This window comes from Capricornis sumatraensis, chromosome 4 (assembly GCF_032405125.1).
Source record: "Capricornis sumatraensis isolate serow.1 chromosome 4, serow.2, whole genome shotgun sequence".
Classification (NCBI taxonomy): Eukaryota; Metazoa; Chordata; class Mammalia; order Artiodactyla; family Bovidae; genus Capricornis; species Capricornis sumatraensis.
The window spans coordinates 149,283,525-149,303,178 of record NC_091072.1 but is presented as its reverse complement, the minus strand read 5'-3'; the positions used below and the strand labels follow the sequence as shown (position 1 = coordinate 149,303,178).

At 48.5% G+C, this 19,654-nt stretch overlaps 1 protein-coding gene across 1 annotated transcript; it reads left to right on the top strand.

Annotated features, from left to right (window-relative positions):
- Positions 1 to 9,213: 9,213 nt before the first annotated feature.
- KCNA1 (potassium voltage-gated channel subfamily A member 1) lies at positions 9,214 to 10,701 on the top strand. The gene has a single exon (XM_068971151.1). The coding sequence runs from the start codon at positions 9,214 to 9,216 to the stop codon at positions 10,699 to 10,701; it is 1,488 nt and encodes a 495-aa protein (XP_068827252.1).
- The last annotated feature ends 8,953 nt before the right edge of the window (positions 10,702 to 19,654 follow it).

Sequence of the window (19,654 nt, the reverse complement as noted above, 5' to 3'; positions counted from 1 at the left end):
AGCCAGTTTTTTGGCTCAGAGGTTAAAGCATCTGCCTCCAATGCGGAAGACCCAGGTTCGATCCCTGGGTTGCGAAGATCCCCTGGAGAAGGAAATGGCAACCCACTCCAGTACTCTTGCCTGGAGAATCCAAAGGATGGAGGAGCCTGGTAGGCTACAGTCCACGGGGTCGCAAAGAGTCAGACACGACTGAGCGACTTCACTTTCACTTTTCACTTTCACGGTGGGAGAAAACTGTAGCACCCGTTACCCTGCTGTGATTGAATACTGAAGTTGGCTAAAAGGATTATTATTACTCTTTTTTGACTGTGACTCCACTGGGTCTTTTTTGGGGCACATGCGGGCTAGGCTCTCTATTTGTGGTACGCAGACAATCTTAGTTGCAACGCAAGGGCTTAGCTTGCCCTTTTGGGCCTATGTGATCTTAGTTCCCTGACCAGGGACTGAACCTGCATCCCCTGCATTGGAAGGCAGATTCTTAATGGCTGGACCACCAGGGAAGTCCCAGCTGTAAGAATTCTTGATGGTAGGGAGTACATTCATTCTTTTCTCTGATTCTCAATTATTTAGGGACTGCTTTATCCTGGGCGAATGTTTCTTAGAGAGCTAATGCAATGATTCCTAATCTTCCTGGTCATTTTTCTCCTTGACATTTTATGAAGTTTAACTCTGTCAGGCCCTGTTCAGTACTCAATTTGTCTTTTATGCTCACTGCCTACAATAATAGAGATTTTACAAATAAGGAGATGAAGATATAAAATAATGGAGTGACTTGTTCATGATCAGAGTCATTGAATTAGAACTTATCCATGATTTAAAAATATGGGCTTTAAACTGTTCCAGTGGAAGCTTCCTTTGAGATTTTGATAAAGATCACTTACAGACTTGGTGCTCAGAAACAAGATTATTGACATATACAGAAGTGTGCAAGCAATTTCAGATGTTCATGGACCCCGGGAGCCCATTTAGATAAAAAGAAAGTGTTAGTCACTCAGTCTTTCTGACTCTTTGCGACCACATGGACCGTAGCCCGCCAGGCTCCTCTGTCCATGGGATTCTCCAGGCAAGACTACTGGAGTGGGTTGCCATGCCCTCCTCCAGGGGATCTTCCCTCCCGACATAGGGATTGAACCCAAGTCTCTGGCATCGTAGTCAGAGCCAGCATCTGAGCCACTAGGGAAGCCCCTATGTATAGATAAGCTGGATCACAAGTCCCAACAAGAGGACACCTGGCTAACGTGATCATCCATACCACTCAGTGTCATCTCACGTTCTTGGAGAAGCTTGAAGTTTCCTTTGTGCCTCAAGTGATTCTGTTACCTTTTATGATTACACCTCAGACCCCCACTCATTCCCCATCTTGTAACACTGCCCTCAGCAGGATCTAAGGTGAGTACACATGGATATTTCCTAGCCTGGGAAGACCAGTTCCTTCCTTGCCACGTCTTGTCTAGCCGCTACATAACACTTAAGAAACCAGTGCTAAGAAGGAGGCTATATTTAGTACTAGTTTCACATTTCCCATAAACAGTCATCAGAACTAATTCTATCCTGACTCACTTCCAAGTTTATCTTAAACAATCACTGAAATGCATGGTCCCTCACCAAAAGGGAGCCCATGATACTGCCAGGCAATCCTGCCACGGTCCCTGACGCTTTCACCTTCTTTTCCCCCTGGGTGGTTATTTCACACTTTCCCCTCTCCTACTTCCGAGACCTCCTTCTTACCCTCACTTTCAGCTGATGCCTTTGCTCCCCTTTTTAACTGAAAAAATTGCTTCTGATTGCATAAGTCAATGTCCACAAACTCCCCAGCCACATCTACCAAACTACTTAAGCCTGAACTCTGCTCTCACCTCACTGTCTATGGATTTGCTGTCCTTTGCCAAAGCCAGTCTCTTCATTTGGATCTCACATCCCATTCTCCTTTTGCCTTCTCACGAACATTGCCCCAGTGTTTCTCTTTCTACTGCATCAACAATTTTTCCCTTTCTACTGAATCATCCCCATCAGCATGCAAACATATTGTAATAGCTCTCGTCTTTAAAAAAAAAAAAAAAAGTCTTGTCACCCTTCCTTGATGGAAGCTTCTGCTCCATTTTCCCCTTGTTGACCCCAAAATTTTAAGATCTGGTTTTACCCACTGTCATTAGTTCTTCTCTCTGGTTTTTTTTTTTAATCTCAATTTTGTCTAAATCTGGTAGTTAATTCTAATTTCCTCATTCTATCAGCAGTGTTCAAAAAAAATAATTTTTCTCTCTTTCTCAAAACATTGTACTTACACTGCTCTATTTAAAATGAATAATCAACAAGGGCCTACTGTATAACACAGGGAATTCTGCTCAGTGTTATGTGGCAGACTGGATGGGAGGGGAGTTTGGGGGAGAATGGATACATGTGTGTATATATATATATATATATAGGGGTGAGTCCCTTTGCTGTCCACTTGAAACTGTCACAACATTGTTAATCGGCTATACTCCAATATAAAAAGTTAAAAACCAAAAAGCACTGTTGCTGTTGTTGTTGAGTTGCTAAGTCTATCTGTCTCTCTTTTTGCCTCCCATGAAAAACACTGTATTCATTCATTTTCATGAACCACACACACTCCTGGTTTGCTTCCCTCACCAGTCACTGTTTCTCTGTATCCCTGCCTGGTACTTTCTTCTTTTATCAGCCTTTAAGAATTAGAATGTCCTGGGGTGCTGTTTCAGAACACTGGCTCTTCTCTTCCTGCCTTCATGTCCAAGGATGCTAGTCTGGGGCTCTGACTTTAATGACCATCTACCCCAGTGGTTCCCAGGGGAGGTGATTTTGCCCCCCAGGGGACATGTGGCAATGTCTGGAGACGTTATTGGCTGTCATGACTGGGAGCAGGTGCTCCTGGCAGCTGGCAGGGAAAAGCCAGGAACACTGCTGAGCCTCCAAAAATGCACAGAACAACAAAACGGAAACACCCCCCACAAAGTATCCAGACCAAGTGCCGAGGCCGAGAAACTCAGGTCTACGCAATCCTCTTCGAACTCTAGACTCACTCGTATGCCCAACTTCTCATTCATCATCTGCATTGGATATTTAACAGATAGCGCCAACCTAACATGTCTCAAACTGAAGTCTGGACTTGCTCTGCCTAGAAAACAGAACCTGAGATAGGATCTTGGCTTTAATGGAAGGCACAGTCCCCAAGCAGGGAGCAAAAGGGAAGAGGGAAGGAGAGAGGGCAAATACAATGTGGCAAGTTACCAAGCTGACCACAGCTTCATGAGCCACAAAGAGATGCAGCTGGTCCCTGAAAAGAATAAAAAGAGAGGGAATTTACCTCCAGGCTTCATCCCATCTCACGCCTCCTACAGGGCAACTCCGGCTGGTCCATTGAATCAGTGTCTCCACGTGCCTGTGTTGGTCACCTGGAACTTTTTGCCATCTTGGGCACTCCAGATTCCATGCATCACTGTGTGGTCAACTTCATTGGGCAGAATTCTGCTGCTGGCACAGACCTGGCTGACCCAGCAGCAGCTGAGGCAGGGCAAGTGGCCACAGGGAAGGAAGAATGGTGAGGCAGGGAGACTCTGAGGAAAAGCCTCCATGGCCCAAGGCAGTCACAACTAAAACACACCAGGTCCCAGACTTTGTGCAGTTCACATCCTGGTGGGACAAGTGCTGTCCAATTCACTCCTCCAGGAAATGCCATCACCATCCACCTGGTTACTACGGTTACAGAGCTAGAAGATGTTCTTGAACTGTTTCTTCATATCCAGTATCTTGCTATCTCTGTTTTCAAAATGTAATCCCATTCCTACCACTCTTTCCCCTGTTTAAGCCATCTTCCTTTGTGCTACTCAGTGACCTCCAACCTTATGCCTTGCTCCTGAAAGTGAAAGTCTTTCAGTTGTGTCTGACTTTGTGATCCCATGGACTGTAGCCCGCCAGGCTCCTCTGTCCATGGGATTTCCCAGACAAGAATACAGGAGTAGGTTGCTGTTTCCTTCTCCAGGGGATCTTCCTGACTTAGGGATCGAACCTGGGTCTCCCTCATTGCAGGCAGATTCTTTCCCGTCGGAGCCACCAGAATAACCTCTAGAAAAGGCAGATCAGGGAATTCCCTGGTGGTCCAGTGGTTAGGATTCTGTGCTTTCACTACCAAGGGCCCAGGTTCATATGCTGGTCAGGGAACTAAAATCTCACAAGTTGTTCAGTGTGGCAAAAACAAAAACAAAAACAAATAAGGCAAATCTTATCATGTACTTCATGGATCCAAGTCCTCCGATCACCTCCCATTGTACTCAAAATAAAATGAAATATTCTTAGAGTGGCTTAAGAGGCTCTGCATGAGCAGGTCCCTGCCTGCTTTTCTGACCTAGTTTCTCCCACACTTTTCCTTGGTCATTTCTTTCTGGTCCTCTTTTGTTTCCCAAGTATGCTGTGCTTGTCCTTGCCTTAGAATCTTTGCATTGGCTCTCACGCCCAGCCTTCTGATCTTCCTGTTCTCTACCCTCTCAGTTCTTGAAGTTCTTTGTTCAAATGCTGCCTCTGCAGAGAGACACTTCCTATCCACACACACACACCTATATTGGTCACTTTCTATTCTCTTAATTTTTTTTTTTTTTACCTAACAGGATTTATTTGTCTTTTTAAAATTCACTTTATTGAGGTATAGTTGTGTAACTGTAATAATGTTGTGTTAGTTTCTGGTGTACAGCAAAATGATTCAGTTGTATATACATATGCCTATATGTAGTTTTTCATACTCTTTTCCATTATGGCTTATCACAGGCTATTGAATATACTTCCCTGTGCTATAGAGTAGGACCTTGTTGTTTATCCGTTCTGTATGTGATAGTTTGCATCTGCTAATCCCAGACTCCCAGTCCATCCCTCCCCCACGGCAATCACAAGTCTGTTCTCTGTGTCCGTGTGTCTGTTTCTGTTTCGTAGATAACTTCCTGTCCGTCACATTTTAGATTCTGCATATAAGTGATATCATATGATATTTGTTTTTCTGACTTACTTTTCTGACTTACTTCGGTTAGTATAATCTCTAGGCCCGTCCATTTTCCTGTAAATGGCATTATTTCTTTCTTCTATCTGGCTGAGTAGTATTCCATCTTGTATATCTAGACAAAACTATATATAACTTGAAAAACACACCACTTCTATGTTCATAGCAGTGCTATTTAAAATAGTTAAGACAAGGAAATAGCCTAAGTGTCCATGGACAGATGAATGGATATTAAAAATGCTGTTCATATATGCAGTGGTTTGTTTGTTGACTGTCTCTTCCACAAGAATGTGAACACTGAGAGGTCTGGGACCTCATATCTTAGTTATTACCACGTCTTCAGTGCTAGAACTTGGCTGACACATAGCTGTTCTGGGCTGTGCTTAATTGCTCAGTCATGTCCTAATCTTTGTGACTCCATGGACTGCAGCCCACCAGGCTCCTCTGTCCATGGGGATTCTCCGGGCAAGAATACTGGAGTGGGTTGCCATGCCCTCCTCCAGGGGATCTCCCCTACCCAGGGATCGAACCCAGGTCTCCCGCATTGCAGGCAGATTCTTTACTGTCTGAGCCACCAGGGAGACACAAAGCTGGAGCTAAGCAAATTGTTGAATAAATTAACATCTTCAAACCCTTACCAATGGCAAGGTTGTATCAAGTGAGTTCCTAGCTCAGCAACTTTCTTCCAATTCCTTGGAGGTCTAGATCTGCTCTAAAGACATCTGCCAGGGACATTGAAAACTTCCTGATCTTATCGTGCCCCCTTATTAAACCCTGGATTTAGGAATCTGGGATCTCCTCCAGTCTGTAAATCTCTTCTAGCAAGTCAACCTCCTAGTGCTGAATCAGTGCAAGTGCATCCAGAGGAAGCTGGGGAGATGACAGTATGAGAAACTTTTAAAAGAAATGGGGGGCTACAGGTCAAGGGAGATACAGGAGCAAGGTAGGAAGCCCCTTACTGCTGGGAGATGGTCAGAAAATGTTTATTGGGTCTAGTAGTAGAGTATTTGTTCTCAGATAGGGCTGTAACAGCACTAGCAATCATAGCAGCAGCAACTAAAATAGGTGTGTGTGTGTGTGTGTGTGTGTGTGTTAGTTGCTCAGTCCTGTCCAACTCTTTGCGACTGCATGGACTATAGCCTGCCAGGCTCCTCTGTCCATGGGTTTCTCCAGGTAAGAATATCGGAATGGGTTGCCAGTTCCTTCTCCAGGGGATCTTCCCCACCCAGGGATCAAACTAGGGTCTCCCACACTGCAGTCAGATTCCTTACCATCTGAGCCACAGATATTCCAATGCAGAGCTTCGTGGTTTTTTTTTTTTTTTTCTCAATAAAGCAATAAGGTGGAAAGGAAAGAAACTGCAGACTTAGTGGGATACAGGAGTGTGTGTTTGGAAGGTGGGGGAAACGACAGCGCTTAATTTGGAAAGGAGGGGTTTAACAGAAACTCATTGTTTGTAAAAGAAAAGATGGGATACGCTCCTGCGAGGGAGTGGAGAGAACAATACTTATTTTCTCTGAAAGAAATGCTGGAGTTGGTGGGCGGGGAGCTTAAGTAGTTGGGTGCCCAGGATTGCTGCACCGCCTGGGTAAACCGGCAGAGGCTCCTGCCTCTCTCACTAGCCACAATAGAGCCGGGAGGATTCAATCTTTGGCTCTGATTAAAGGGGTGGGTGGTGTAGGCGGGAGGCAGCGCGGAGGCTGCGGTGCGAACGGGTGGTCCCTAGGCAGCCGCGGAGCCAATCGGCGGCGACTCCCGGCGCTCGCAGCCTCCTTGGAGACTCGGCAGTAACTGAAGTGCCCGAGCTGCTGGCTGCCTCCTCTCGCGCTGCGGGCGCCCAGGCGCAGAAGCGTCTTTGGGGGCGCAGCTGTAGCCACACTCCGAGCGCCCCGCGCACGCCCCCGGCTCCCGCTCCCCGCCCCCAGCCCCAGCGCCTCTGGGCGGACCCTGTCCTCGAGAAGTGGCCAGCCTTGCAAAGTGGCCCCGAGAAGGCCCTAGGTCGGGAAAAGAGGCTTCGGGAAAGCGGACGTGGGTGGGAGGTGGGCAAGCCACTCAATTTTCAGATTCGTTCCAATCAGCACCAAGTTGGCAGACAAGCCCATAAACCCACGAAGCCTTTGGTTTCCCCAAGTCACATTCTCGGTATTTCAGAATAGTCTGATGGCCAGCAAACTTCAGCTCCCGTCGTAGGTCAAAGAGGGACACGCTCTTAGCACCACCGCCTCGCAGCAGCGCGACCGATAACACACCCGGGTGATTTCCCCAACTGCAGAGCCCAAGTCCGCATCTCCCCCGAGGCCGGCGGGGCCGGGCCGGGCCGGGCCTGCAGACAGCCCCCCTGCGGGAGGGGCCGCACAGCGCGGCGAGACGCGGATCACCGCGGGGCTGCACAAACGCACGCCCATCCGAGGAGTTGTGCCAGGAACACAACCGTCTGCATTGCGTCGGACCTGAGCATTTCCAATGTGAAATTCCCCGGGAAGGTCGCGGCCGAGGAATGTGCGCGTGCGGGGCTGTGGACCAGAAGGGGAGGAGAACTGGTGGTCGGCTTTTCGGGGCCGGAGGAGGAAAAAGCAGTGCTGGCAAGGGTGGGAACTGAATGACAGCCACCCCCTCCCCTCTGCCAAGCCACCCCCTCCTGTTTTCCGTCTACCTCCTCGCTCCCGCCCTCCCCAGCCCACGCCCCGGTGGGCCAATCGCTGCTCCGCATTCCTGCGCTTTCTCAGGTTTCTGCTGATCTAGCAGCGCCCAGAAATGGACCGAGGGGACCCGCGCCGCACGCACCCTGCCCCACTCGGCGCTGCGAACGGCTCCCAGCGCTCCGCGTAGCCTCGCCGAGGTCCGCGCGCGGGGGTGTGCTGGAGGCGGCGGGGGAGACCCGCGAGCCCTGTAGATCCAGGCCCTAGCTCACTCGCCTCCTTCGGGATCGAATCAAGGGCTCCCACGGTGCTGGGAGGGGGCGAAAGCGCTCCGTATCGTCATTCGCTTCAGAGCTCCGGAGAGGGTGGCATTTTGCTCTTCCGATCCGCAGCCTCCGGAACTCCCCGCACACACAGAGAGAGACAAGAGACAGAGTGGCGTCTCCAAGCTGCCGGCCACGGGTGAGCATGGGCGTAGGGAATGGACATTTCCGCCGTAGCTGCCGAGTAAAGCAACTGGCCGACTGAAGGAAGCAGGACCAGGGGCAGGGGTGGCGCGCTGGCCCCGGCGCCCTTCGGATGCTGCGGCGGCCGCGGCTCGCGCCAGGGTACCGCAAAGCCGACCTGCCGCATTCCCACTCGGGCTCTCCGCCGACTCAGCACCTCCCCTGCGCCAAGTCGGCCGGCCAGGTAGGGGGGCTCCCCAGCTCGGGGCTGCAGAAGCGGGGCTCGGGGAGACGGGTGAGGGAAGCTGGGGGGTACGGAGATGCTGCCTGGATCCGGAGCTCCCCGCAGCGTCTCTCGGCGCTTTTCCGATCTCTAGTTTAACCGAGTTGTAAACACATTGGCGGTCGGGCATTGCATTGGGGAAAGTGGGGTGGAAGAGCCCCAAACTTGGACTTCGGGTGTCTGCGTGTGTCTGTCTGCGTGTCTGTGACAACCCTAGCCAAAGTCTCGTGCTTTCTGGAAAAAAAAAAAAAAAAAGCTAGAGGTCTGTGCTCTTCCGTGTCTGTGGGTCCGTCCCATGTGAACGCTTCCTGATCTTCTGCCCCGTATCACTTTCTATTTTTCTGCAGCGTCCATCGATGGCCCCGGTGGGAGCTTAGAAGGCGGCAGGCGAAGAGGGCTAGTTGGGGGGAAGAGCCAAAGAGAAGCAGAAGGGGTGGCGGGCGAGGGGGTCCGCTGAGCCGGCTCCGCACCGGGTCCTAAGAGGGCTCGCGGAGGGGAGGGGAGGCCGGGGTCACCCAGAAGCCATGGCCCGGGCCGCTAGGACGGCGCTGCGTTAAGGCACCTCGGAGCAGGAAGACACACCAACTCTCCCCTTCCCGCCCGGAAAAGCTGCACCGGAGCGGCAGGCGAGAGGGATTCCAAACTGAGGAGCAGGCAGGGTGGAGGGGCGGGTCTCCAGGAGCCAAGTGGCTGATAGTCTCCACCCGCCGGCTCGGAAGCCCCGCCTCTGGAGCGCTGGTGGGGAGGGCGCGCGGGTCCGCCACCCATCCCACCTCCCTCGCCCCTCCCCGCCCCGGCCCCGTCCCCCGCCTCCCGCCACCATCTCCGCCTCCCACCACCTCCACCATGACGGTGATGTCCGGAGAGAACGTGGACGAGGCTTCGGCCGCCCCAGGCCACCCCCAGGACGGCAGCTACCCGCGGCCGGCCGAGCACGACGACCACGAATGCTGCGAGCGTGTGGTCATCAACATCTCCGGGCTGCGCTTCGAGACGCAGCTCAAGACTCTGGCGCAGTTCCCCAACACGCTGCTGGGCAACCCTAAGAAACGCATGCGCTACTTCGACCCGCTCAGGAACGAGTACTTCTTCGACCGCAACCGGCCCAGCTTCGACGCCATCCTCTACTATTACCAGTCGGGGGGCCGGCTGCGCCGGCCGGTCAACGTGCCGCTGGACATGTTCTCCGAGGAGATCAAGTTTTACGAGCTGGGCGAGGAGGCCATGGAGAAGTTCCGCGAGGACGAGGGCTTCATCAAGGAGGAGGAACGGCCCTTGCCGGAGAAGGAGTTCCAGCGCCAGGTGTGGCTGCTCTTCGAGTACCCGGAGAGCTCGGGGCCCGCGCGGGTCATCGCCATCGTCTCCGTTATGGTCATCCTCATCTCCATCGTCATCTTCTGCCTGGAGACGCTGCCCGAGCTGAAGGACGAGAAGGACTTCCCGGGCGCCGTCCACCGCCTGGACAACACCACGGTGGTCTACAACGCCAACATCTTCACGGACCCCTTCTTCATCGTCGAGACGCTGTGCATCATCTGGTTCTCCTTCGAGCTGGTGGTGCGCTTCTTCGCCTGCCCCAGCAAGACGGACTTCTTCCGGAACATCATGAACTTCATCGACATCGTGGCCATCATCCCCTATTTCATCACCCTGGGCACCGAGATAGCAGAGCAGGAGGGCAACCAGAAGGGTGAGCAGGCCACCTCGCTGGCCATCCTCAGAGTCATCAGGTTGGTAAGGGTATTTAGGATCTTCAAACTCTCCCGCCACTCTAAGGGATTGCAAATCCTGGGCCAGACCCTGAAGGCTAGTATGAGGGAGCTAGGGCTGCTCATCTTTTTCCTCTTCATCGGGGTCATACTGTTCTCTAGTGCAGTGTACTTTGCGGAGGCGGAAGAAGCTGAGTCGCACTTTTCCAGTATCCCTGATGCTTTCTGGTGGGCGGTGGTGTCCATGACCACCGTAGGATACGGTGACATGTACCCTGTGACAATTGGAGGCAAGATCGTGGGCTCCTTGTGTGCCATCGCTGGTGTGCTGACAATTGCCCTGCCCGTACCTGTCATTGTGTCCAATTTCAACTATTTCTACCACCGAGAAACTGAGGGGGAAGAGCAGGCTCAGTTGCTCCATGTTAGCGCCCCTAACTTAGCCTCTGACAGTGACCTCAGTCGGCGCAGCTCGTCCACTCTCAGCAAATCTGAATACATGGAGATCGAAGAGGATATGAATAATAGCATAGGCCACTTTAGACAGGCCAATATCAGAACTGGCAATTGTACCACAGCTAACCAAAACTGCGTTAATAAGAGCAAGCTACTGACTGATGTTTAAAAAGCCAAGCAAAGAAATTTTTAAAAGCCCCCACTTAGCAGCCTGAAAGACTTAAAAAACAAAACAAAACAAATCAAACCAAACCCCGAGTGACCAAAGTCACCCTCTGTGTAGATACTTTACTAAGTAAGCTTTGGACGTTCCATTGAACCGTCGATGCATTGTTGCATTGCCAGTGGTGGGCATTGCCCATGTTGGGGGTGGAAAACCGGAAGATTTCAGGAGCCATGAAAAAAAAAAAAAGAAATTATTTTCATTTTATTAAAAAAATGGGAAAAGAAAGTGTATTGTCTAAAACTGGTTTAAAATCACTCAGTCCACGAACTAGTCTAGGTAAAATAAGAATCATGTGCTTCCCATTTTTAATTCTTGCTGGCTTCTTTAATGTTTTTCTTTCATGTGACTGAATGAGAATTAGAAGATCGCTTAGAAATATCAAATGAAAATTTGCATGGGACTCTAATATGAAATCTTGGCAAACTGCACAGCATATTTTAGACAGTGCATCAGATGTATTGTATGTAACATGATACACCAGCCAAAACGGGCAATGAACAGATGTTTTTATTTTGATCCACCGAACTCCATATTCCAAGGTGAAAAAAAAATTACTTAAGACTGGTTCACCAAGCACCTTAGAAATCTGATACTGGTCCTGGTTCTGTAGGGACTTTTTCCCTCTGTCCCCATTCTTTTCTGATTCAAATTCTTCTCTAAGGAACAGTGATAACTGAATGCAATTCACTGATCCATCTGCAGTGCTGCTAAGATTCTCAACTGCAGATAACGCCCAAAGGGTCTTTTCTCACAAGTCCTGCACCCTGACTCCCAGCCTCCAGAACTGGATGTAAAACCTTAGCCTCCTTGTTGCAAGACAGCACAAATGGAACTAAGTGTAAGCATGTTTGAATCTGATCCTAATTTATTTTATAATCGCATGCTGAGAACGTTAACTCAGACAATAGGGGATAAGCTTACTTAGGAATCGATTCTTCTACAGATAGATTCTTCTTCATTTGCATTCACCAAAAGTGCACTCCTTCATTTATTAACTCTTTTTATTAGTCAGTAAAGTACTGTATTTAAGTACCTATGTTAGTCAGCTGGGAACAGTACTTTTCGGAGCTCCAAGCATGTTCTCTTATTCAGCATTATGGCTGATTTGATTAAGGTGTACCTTGAATTAATTAGTGCATGATTCATTTAATGTAAAAACGTTAAAAAATAATAAAAATTATAAGTTTGTGGGATGAAGGGCCCAAAAGAAATAGTGGGTGGGGGTGGGGGTGGGGAGCACTTAGTCAATTTTCCTGCCTTTGCTCAGGGAAATGTCAGGTTTCTGTGCAGAGTTAGACAGAGAGGGGACCAATATGCCCATCCCTTCATGGGAAGCTCAGCTGAAAAATGAAGTGATCAAGGTATATATAGCAACACCTAAGGACAAGTATTCTTTCTAGCTAGAGACAAACACAAGCAAAACCAACAAACAAAGGTGCAATACTGCATGTTTTTTGGTGCATTCTTGAGATGTAAATAAAAACAAAAACAAAAACGTTTCTCCATTGTATGCACCCAAAGCCGAGCTGATTTCCTTTGGCAGTCCTGATTTGAAGTCTGTAGGGACTTCGGCCGTCCCCCTGAGGCTCCCTGAAGAAACTCAACCAATTGATTTAATAGTTGCTTAGTGCCTTTATCCTGTACCCACAGCGAACTGCAGAAAGTGCCTCCATTAATGCAGCTGAGAAGTTATGTAACAGAAAGGGAGGGAGGGACGGTGGGGGCACAGAGATTTTGCTTTTCCTTTTGCCACCCTGGCTGTCTCACTCCCCATTGTGGGGACGCCACGCCATCCTGCACCTCGGAACAGCACAGACCTGCGAAGATGCCCTCTGACCATCCACTGGACTTGGTCCCCTTGGCAGCCTGACGTGGGATGGAAACTGGGGCCCAAGACCCATCTTCCAACTGGACATGCACCGTAAACTGGTTTTCTTCCTCTTTTCCACCAGAAGCCAATATAAACTCGTGGGGAATTTGTTTCCCACCAGGGTCCCTCTGGACAAGCAAGGCTTCCCCGGGTCCACCCTAGCGGTCCTGGCGTATTTCCATCCTCCCCTCTGTCTGCGGCAGCACTTTGCCATCTCTGACGGTCTGAGCTTTGCAGGCATCACTGTGGATGTAGGCACACCTGGTTCAGAGCAACCTTTGGCAGCCTTCCCTCCTGGCCCATCCCCCTTCAGCTATTCCCAAGAATGCTCCTATCAGAGTCCCACCTGGCGGTCAACTCGCAGGCTGAACATCTAACTTCTGTTGCCCACTACACGCCATCCTGAGGACAGTGGGGACCTTGTGCTTAGCTGACAGAGAGCCTCACCACCGGGGCCTCTGGAGGCCAGCAGCCATCCGTCGACGGGGAGGCACTCGTGGCTTTTTGAACGACCCGATGTGGGGACCCTCACTTTGCACTTAGCATGTGGCTGCCTGCCGCCCAATGCCTTTCATTTCTGTGCTGCTGCTTCCAGAAATATTCCCTGTGGCTCCACCCCTCCCCTCCACCCTACCCTAGGACCGGCAGTGAGGCAGTAAACCAAGACACTGGAGTTACACCCAGGCCTGCTGACTCCGCTAAAAGAAAAGAACGTGGATGTTTTCTTTTCCTGTGCGGCTTCTGTGAATCTATAAGATGGACGTGGCACACAGCAAGGAAGATGGAGGCCAAGAACTGCATGCCATCTGACCATAGGGCACCCACCCTCCCCGGGGTGTTTCCTTGAAACTTTTTAACTCATCCTGGCTTTTCCTCTTACCTGCTTCGAAATCTCCCACTGGAAAAAAAAAAAAAAAAAGCCAACCTTGTCCACATCTCCCGGGGCTTATCTTGATCTTTTTATTTAGACTTTGAGGTCTAGGACCCACCCCCTACCCCCAACTTGAAATGCTACACTCTGTCAACAGCAATAATCTGCCCGGTACTGTGGGGGATGGGACAGAAAATGAGAAAATGGGACCAGGACTGAAAAGACGCACTTTGGCTGTGGGGTACGCCTCTCACAGCCACACGCTGCACGGGCTGGGTCCTTCTGCATGTGTTACAGGGAACAGTGGTGCGTGCAGGGGACCTGTCCCCCCCGGGACGAGAGGAGCTGCCGCTAGGAGTGTGGGTGGTTTGGGGAAAATGAATGCTGCTTTTTTCATCTGTATGTAGCTCATCAAAACCAAGTGAGTAAGACTGGAGGACAGGGCTTGTCTGTGTCGCATCAGCATGCAAAGTCTGACCCAGCTCTTCCCCTTTGCACAGGGATGAGCTGAAGTGTTTCTTGTGGACCTGAAGGTGCACTTCACGAAACTGCCTATTACGGAATGACTATCTTTTCGGCTTCTCTCCTTAGGTTTATCTGATCGGGTTTTTTGTTTGTTTGTTTAGCTTTTTGTCCCCTTCCTAGGTCTTGAGCTTTCATGGCTCATGTCTTGAATACTGGTTTTCTCCAGAAGGGGGAAGACTAGTGACCTGCTCATAGCCATAGCTCAGCTCTTCCGGTGAATTGAGGCCCTAGTTTCATAGGGCAGCCAGGGAAGGGTTGGGTCACCCCTGGAGCTGTTAGGCAGCCCAGAATCTCCGAAGTGGTTAACTCAGCTCGAGTGATCTGAATGAGAGAGACCAAAGACATCCGTTTCCTCTGTCCTCAGATTCAAAGACAGAGAGTAGCCGGGAAAGGTGTGTTTTTTGCACCTCCTCTTTCCCTGCCCCTGTCTGCGCCCACAGCCTTTCCTTACTACCCACTGGAGAAGTCGAGTTCTAATTATCAGTTAAAACAGTTCACTGGGAGCTGTGTTAGTGGGTGAGCCTGGCTAAATCAAATCAACCAATAGCAGATTCTTCTCTTGGACTATAGCCAATGGACTGTAGTCATTTCTCTGAAATGAAATTGTATGCTTGGTCAGATTCCCCGGTGGAGTCTGGACTTGCTTGAGAAGACGTAAACGACAATGCCTGTGGATGGTGAGTGAGGACGAGGTTTCTTGAAGTAGAAATTTGGCTTAGTCCGTTGAGGGCCTTCTTCATGTTGTGTGTAGTTACCGATCTTTCAAACGAGTTTACCTCTGAAGAGCCAGTGGGAATGGTTTCCTAACCCTCCCATTTAATAGAGGAGACCTCAAAACACATGCTTTTTGAAAACTGGGTTCCTTGTTTGGCAGATGAAATTGAACAAAAAAAGAAAAAGAATTCCCATTTTCTCCCAGCCACAGCTTCCTCCTGGGAGTGGGGAGGACTGGTGAGTGATAACCATCAAGAGGACACAATTGTTAGAACACCTACAGCAAAACAGCCATTTTATCTTTCCACTTTTCCAAGAAAGGGTGAAGTCTTTCGATATTTCTGTTCATTTTCAGAAGACACACACAAATTTTTAAACCTGACACAAGTGAAGGGCCACCTCTGGAGGTGACCCCTCATCCACCATGTGGTGTATTAGTGCTCGTACTTATACATGGAATTTCAGGGTATACGTGACTACGTCCAGCATGACTCAGGTAAACCTTAGAAGAATGTACCTTACTTATCCTTTTTGTAAAGACGTGAACAGGAGCTGAGTTGTCACCCGCAACTGTTTCTGTTACCATGGGTCACTGTACGAACTCATTCAGGGTAGAGATGTCAAGTTTAGAAGTCTGGGGATCACATGCCGTTCTCTTTGCTCAGGCTAAAGGACCCTGGGCTTTCTTGGGCAGCCCAGGTGTATGTGAGGGAAGCCCTCAGGACTCTTAGCTTTAGGGAGATTAGCCCTAGTTGCAGTGATTTTCATAGGGGCTAAGTAGGAGTTAATTTTTTTTATGACATGGGACTTCAAAGAGGAGAGAAAAGTTTTGCATCCAAATCAGAGAAGAAGAAATGGTGCAAGGAAAGAAAGCAGAATTAAACACAACCCCCTTTGCGAGGTATTCCAGGTTAAAGCTGTCTCCTTTCTAGAACCTACAGACACACCTTTCTTCTCTGTCCTGCACCGTTTAGAACTGTGTCATCAGCAGCTATAAGTAGAAAGCATGGGCTCTATATGACATACCTCTAATCTTAAAGTCTTACCAAGGTTAAAAATCCCAACGGAGTCGTCTTAATTTGAAGTGCACCATCAGGACAACAAACCACTTAAGCTTGAAAAAGCGCATTTCATTTCTTTGCGTTCGCTAGTTGCGGACACCTTGAGTTAACGACGTGTCTCATTTTCACCTACTGTGCGTTTCCCCTGCCCTAATTGTCTCATAGGTCGGGTAGAGGACACTGAATGTTATGAATTGAGAACCTAATTGAAGCGCATAGTATCCATCTATGCAATTTTACTTGCTTCTGTCACTTTATGATCTGTTCATATTTGGCATCAATTAAAGATAATTTTTAAGGATCTTATCAAGGAATGTCTCGACTGGTTCTTTGTTTCTTGTGTAACTGGGTTTCGGGAACTCTGTCTTGTGGGGTGCTCTTTAAATAACATGGTGAATCCGACATACAATTGAAGTTACCTCATTTTCTTGGAGCGCTTCCCAAGTAGCTAAGTTGGTAAGGAATCTGCCTGCAGTGCAGGAGACCCGGGTTCAAGCCCTATGTTGGGAAGACTCCCCTGGAGAAGGGAATGGCAACTCACTCCAGTGCTCTTGTCTGGAAAATCCCATGAACAGCTGAGCCTAGCAGGCTACAGTCCATGGGATTGTAAAGAGTCAGACACTACTGTGTGACTAACTTTCACTTTCATTTTCTTGGAAATTCATGGATTGTTATCTTTTGTAGGAGTTGAATTTTGACAATAAATTCACCGTTGGGTCTCAGGTAAGATCCCAAGGAGAGGCTGTCAGAATTTGATTTGTGCAAAGAGTGGAAAGGAAAAAAAAAAAAAAATGAGGCCCAAGGGACTAAAGCAATTGATTAGATTTGCCTAAATTGTTTTTGATGTGAAACTGTATTCTTCATCCACAGCCCAAGCTTTTCAGGAAGGATAATGGAGTGTGTATGTGTGTGTGTAATAGCACTGTGGTCTGACACCCAATATCTTTGTCGACTGAAAGGATGCACAACATGAGAATTGCAAGTTGTTTCACTTGGGGCAAAATGAGGACTGCAGCTCGAGAGATAGCACTTCAGATAGCTCTGAGAGACTGCTCTAAAGGGGCAGTGGGGGAAGGTTTTTGGTGAAGGGGAAGTTCAATGCAGTCAAGCACTTACTTTACAGAAGATTTTCTGCTAGTCACGGGGGAACCGATGTCATCATGAAGGGATTTAATGCTTTTCTAGATATGAGGAGATGTAAGGATTGGGATCCTTAGATCTGTTCCTGAAAATATCCAACTGTCTAAGGACCTGTCCTCCCAGGTTCCCTGGAGCACAGAGTGCCTCACTGTGCATCCTGAACTCCCTTCAGGGCACGTCGAAGGTCAACAGTTGCAGTAGCATAGGGTTCAGTCTCCGCAGAGGCAGTTGGCAAGTGTCCTTGGCAAGCTTCAGTTTGTGTTGACACCTTGATAGTTGCACTGCGCTGTTAGATGTGATTTTGATGGGGGAAGACAAAGTGATTCCTGGTTGCTCTTTACATATGCTTTCCCCTATAGTTCTGTAACTCTTTCTTCCCGTTGTTTTATTTTATCTTTATTTACTTTTGGCTGCACAGGGTCTTTGTTGCTGTGTGTGGACTTCCTGTAGTTGTGGACAGCAGGGCCCGTACCCTCTAGCTGGGGTGTGAGGGCTTCTCACGGCCGTGGATTCTCTTGCTGCGGAGCCGGGACTCTAGGCCATGCGTTTCAGTAGTGGCAGCTCACCGGCCCTAGGGTACAGGCTCCGTAGTTGTGGTACATGGGGTTAGTTGTCCCATGGCATGTGGAATCTTCCCAGACCAGGGATCAAACCCGTGTTTCCTGCATTGGCAGGTGGATTCTCAACCACTGGACCACCAGAGAAGACCTCATGGGGGTTTTTTGGTATGTTTTTTATGACTCATTGGTACATTTTCTTCCTGAGATGTAAAAGCTCTCTTTTCTTCCTTGTGAATAACATATTTTATACAAAGCTCTTAGATGTCACAGAGAACAGCGTCCCGTGCCTTATGACAGGGTCTGCTCTGTGCCGAACGCCTGGGGTGGCTGCTGCACCTTCTCAGAATTGCATTGCATCATGCTAGGTTCATATTGTAAGACTGAGAGATGGATCTTGCTTTTGCCATAGAGGTGGCTACTGAAAGTAGATCATGAGGCTGGACAAGCTGCCTATCATTTTTCTGTTGTGGTTGGAAAACAGGCAATGCTGAGCTCGACAGAGAAAGGTAAGAGTGATCTGGAATATACATCAGTGGCAGTGGGTGAATGAGCATTCACAGCTCTGAGTGTATTTCCCAAACCTAAACCTTGGAATGGTCTTCCTGAAACAGTGGCAGACAAATCCAGGTAGGTGCAAGGGCAGGACTGTGGCTGGAATTTATTGTTTACAGAGCTTCAAAATGACATCAGGTCAGTTTTCAGGGAGGCCAAGCAGCAGAGGGTTGATGCAATGTGAGCCCAACCACTGTGACACTGGGGAGGGAAGCTGGCTGATGCTTTCTGCCCTCAGTCTAGACTGTGGAGCCTCTCCAGGCCTGAGTGTGGAGGTAAGGTGAGCCCTGGGCAGAGTGTGTCCCATTGCAAAATCCTAAGCAGAAGACTGATACTGAAGCTGAAGCTCCAATACTTTGGCCACCTGATGGGAAGAGCCAACTCATTGGAAAAGACCCCGATGTTGGAAAAGATTGAGGATAGGAAGAGAAGGGGGAAACAGAGGGTGAGATGGTTGGATGGCATCACTGAGTCAATAGACATGAGTTTGAGCAACTCCAGGAGATGGTGAAGGACAGGGAAGCCTGGTGTGCTATGGTCTATGGAGTTGCAAGAGTCGGACACAGCTTAGCCACCAAACAACAACAAAGCAGATAAGACGGCATGGTCATGATGCAGAACTGCAAAGCTGTCCTTTGAACCAACTTAAAAACAGATAACTGAAAAGAAAAATCAGATAATTGAAAAATCGTATTCAACTAATTGAATCCAATACACCATTGATTTTAAGATGTTTGATGTATTAATATTTGCAAGCAAGAGGGAACATTGACAGTTATGACCTGCCATTGCATTGATTCATCTCAATTTTAGAGATGAAAAAATATAAACAATACAAAAGGAATCAATATCAAATCACTATGTCCTACACTTGAAACTAATGTAATATTATAAGTAAACTTTTTTTTTTTTAATTAAAAATTTTTTTTCGCTTGGTCCTTCATGCTCATGTTGATGGTAAATTTGCTGGAGTCATGTCTAAGTTTGTATGTAACTGAGCTTGAGCCCAAGAGAATCCTAGAGCGCATCTTCCTAGCCATCCTGGCAGAAGCCAGGGCCATAAATTGGACCCACAAAGCCACTGAGTCCTATTAGGTGCCAGCAGTGTATTTCTGGTCTTCTGACCCAATCTGTTCTGTAGCAATCACTGTCTTTAAGAGAAATGGTACACTGGCAGTTTTCATCAAGACACCCAGCCTAATTTTCTAGTATTATTAGGTGGATTATCTTTGGGATGATTTAATTTTTCCCAGCATAATGGGGCCTTTGGGCTTAGATGACCATATCAACTGTATTTCAATTAATTTGGAAAAAGAAAGGAATCTTCGAATTGATGAAGTATGGGGATTCAAATATGTGTTACCCTTTGCTTCCTAGTGTGATGGTAGGTGTGGATTCTAAACCCATTAAATATGGGAGTTTCCTGAACCCTGGCTAGAACCTTTGTATGTGTGTGTGAGCTCTGTTATGCCTGTGACTCCAGGGACTGTATCCCACTAGGCTCCTCTATCCATGGGATTTTCTAGGTACTGGAGCAGGTTGCCATTTCTTTTTTTATATATTTTTATTTTTATTTTTATTTTTTTTTAAATTCTAAAATCTT

What these genes read in the sequence shown, in the direction of transcription:
- KCNA1 (XM_068971151.1), top strand. Translation starts at nt 9,214, where the DNA reads ATGACGGTGATGTCCGGAGAGAACGTGGACGAGGCTTCGGCCGCCCCA.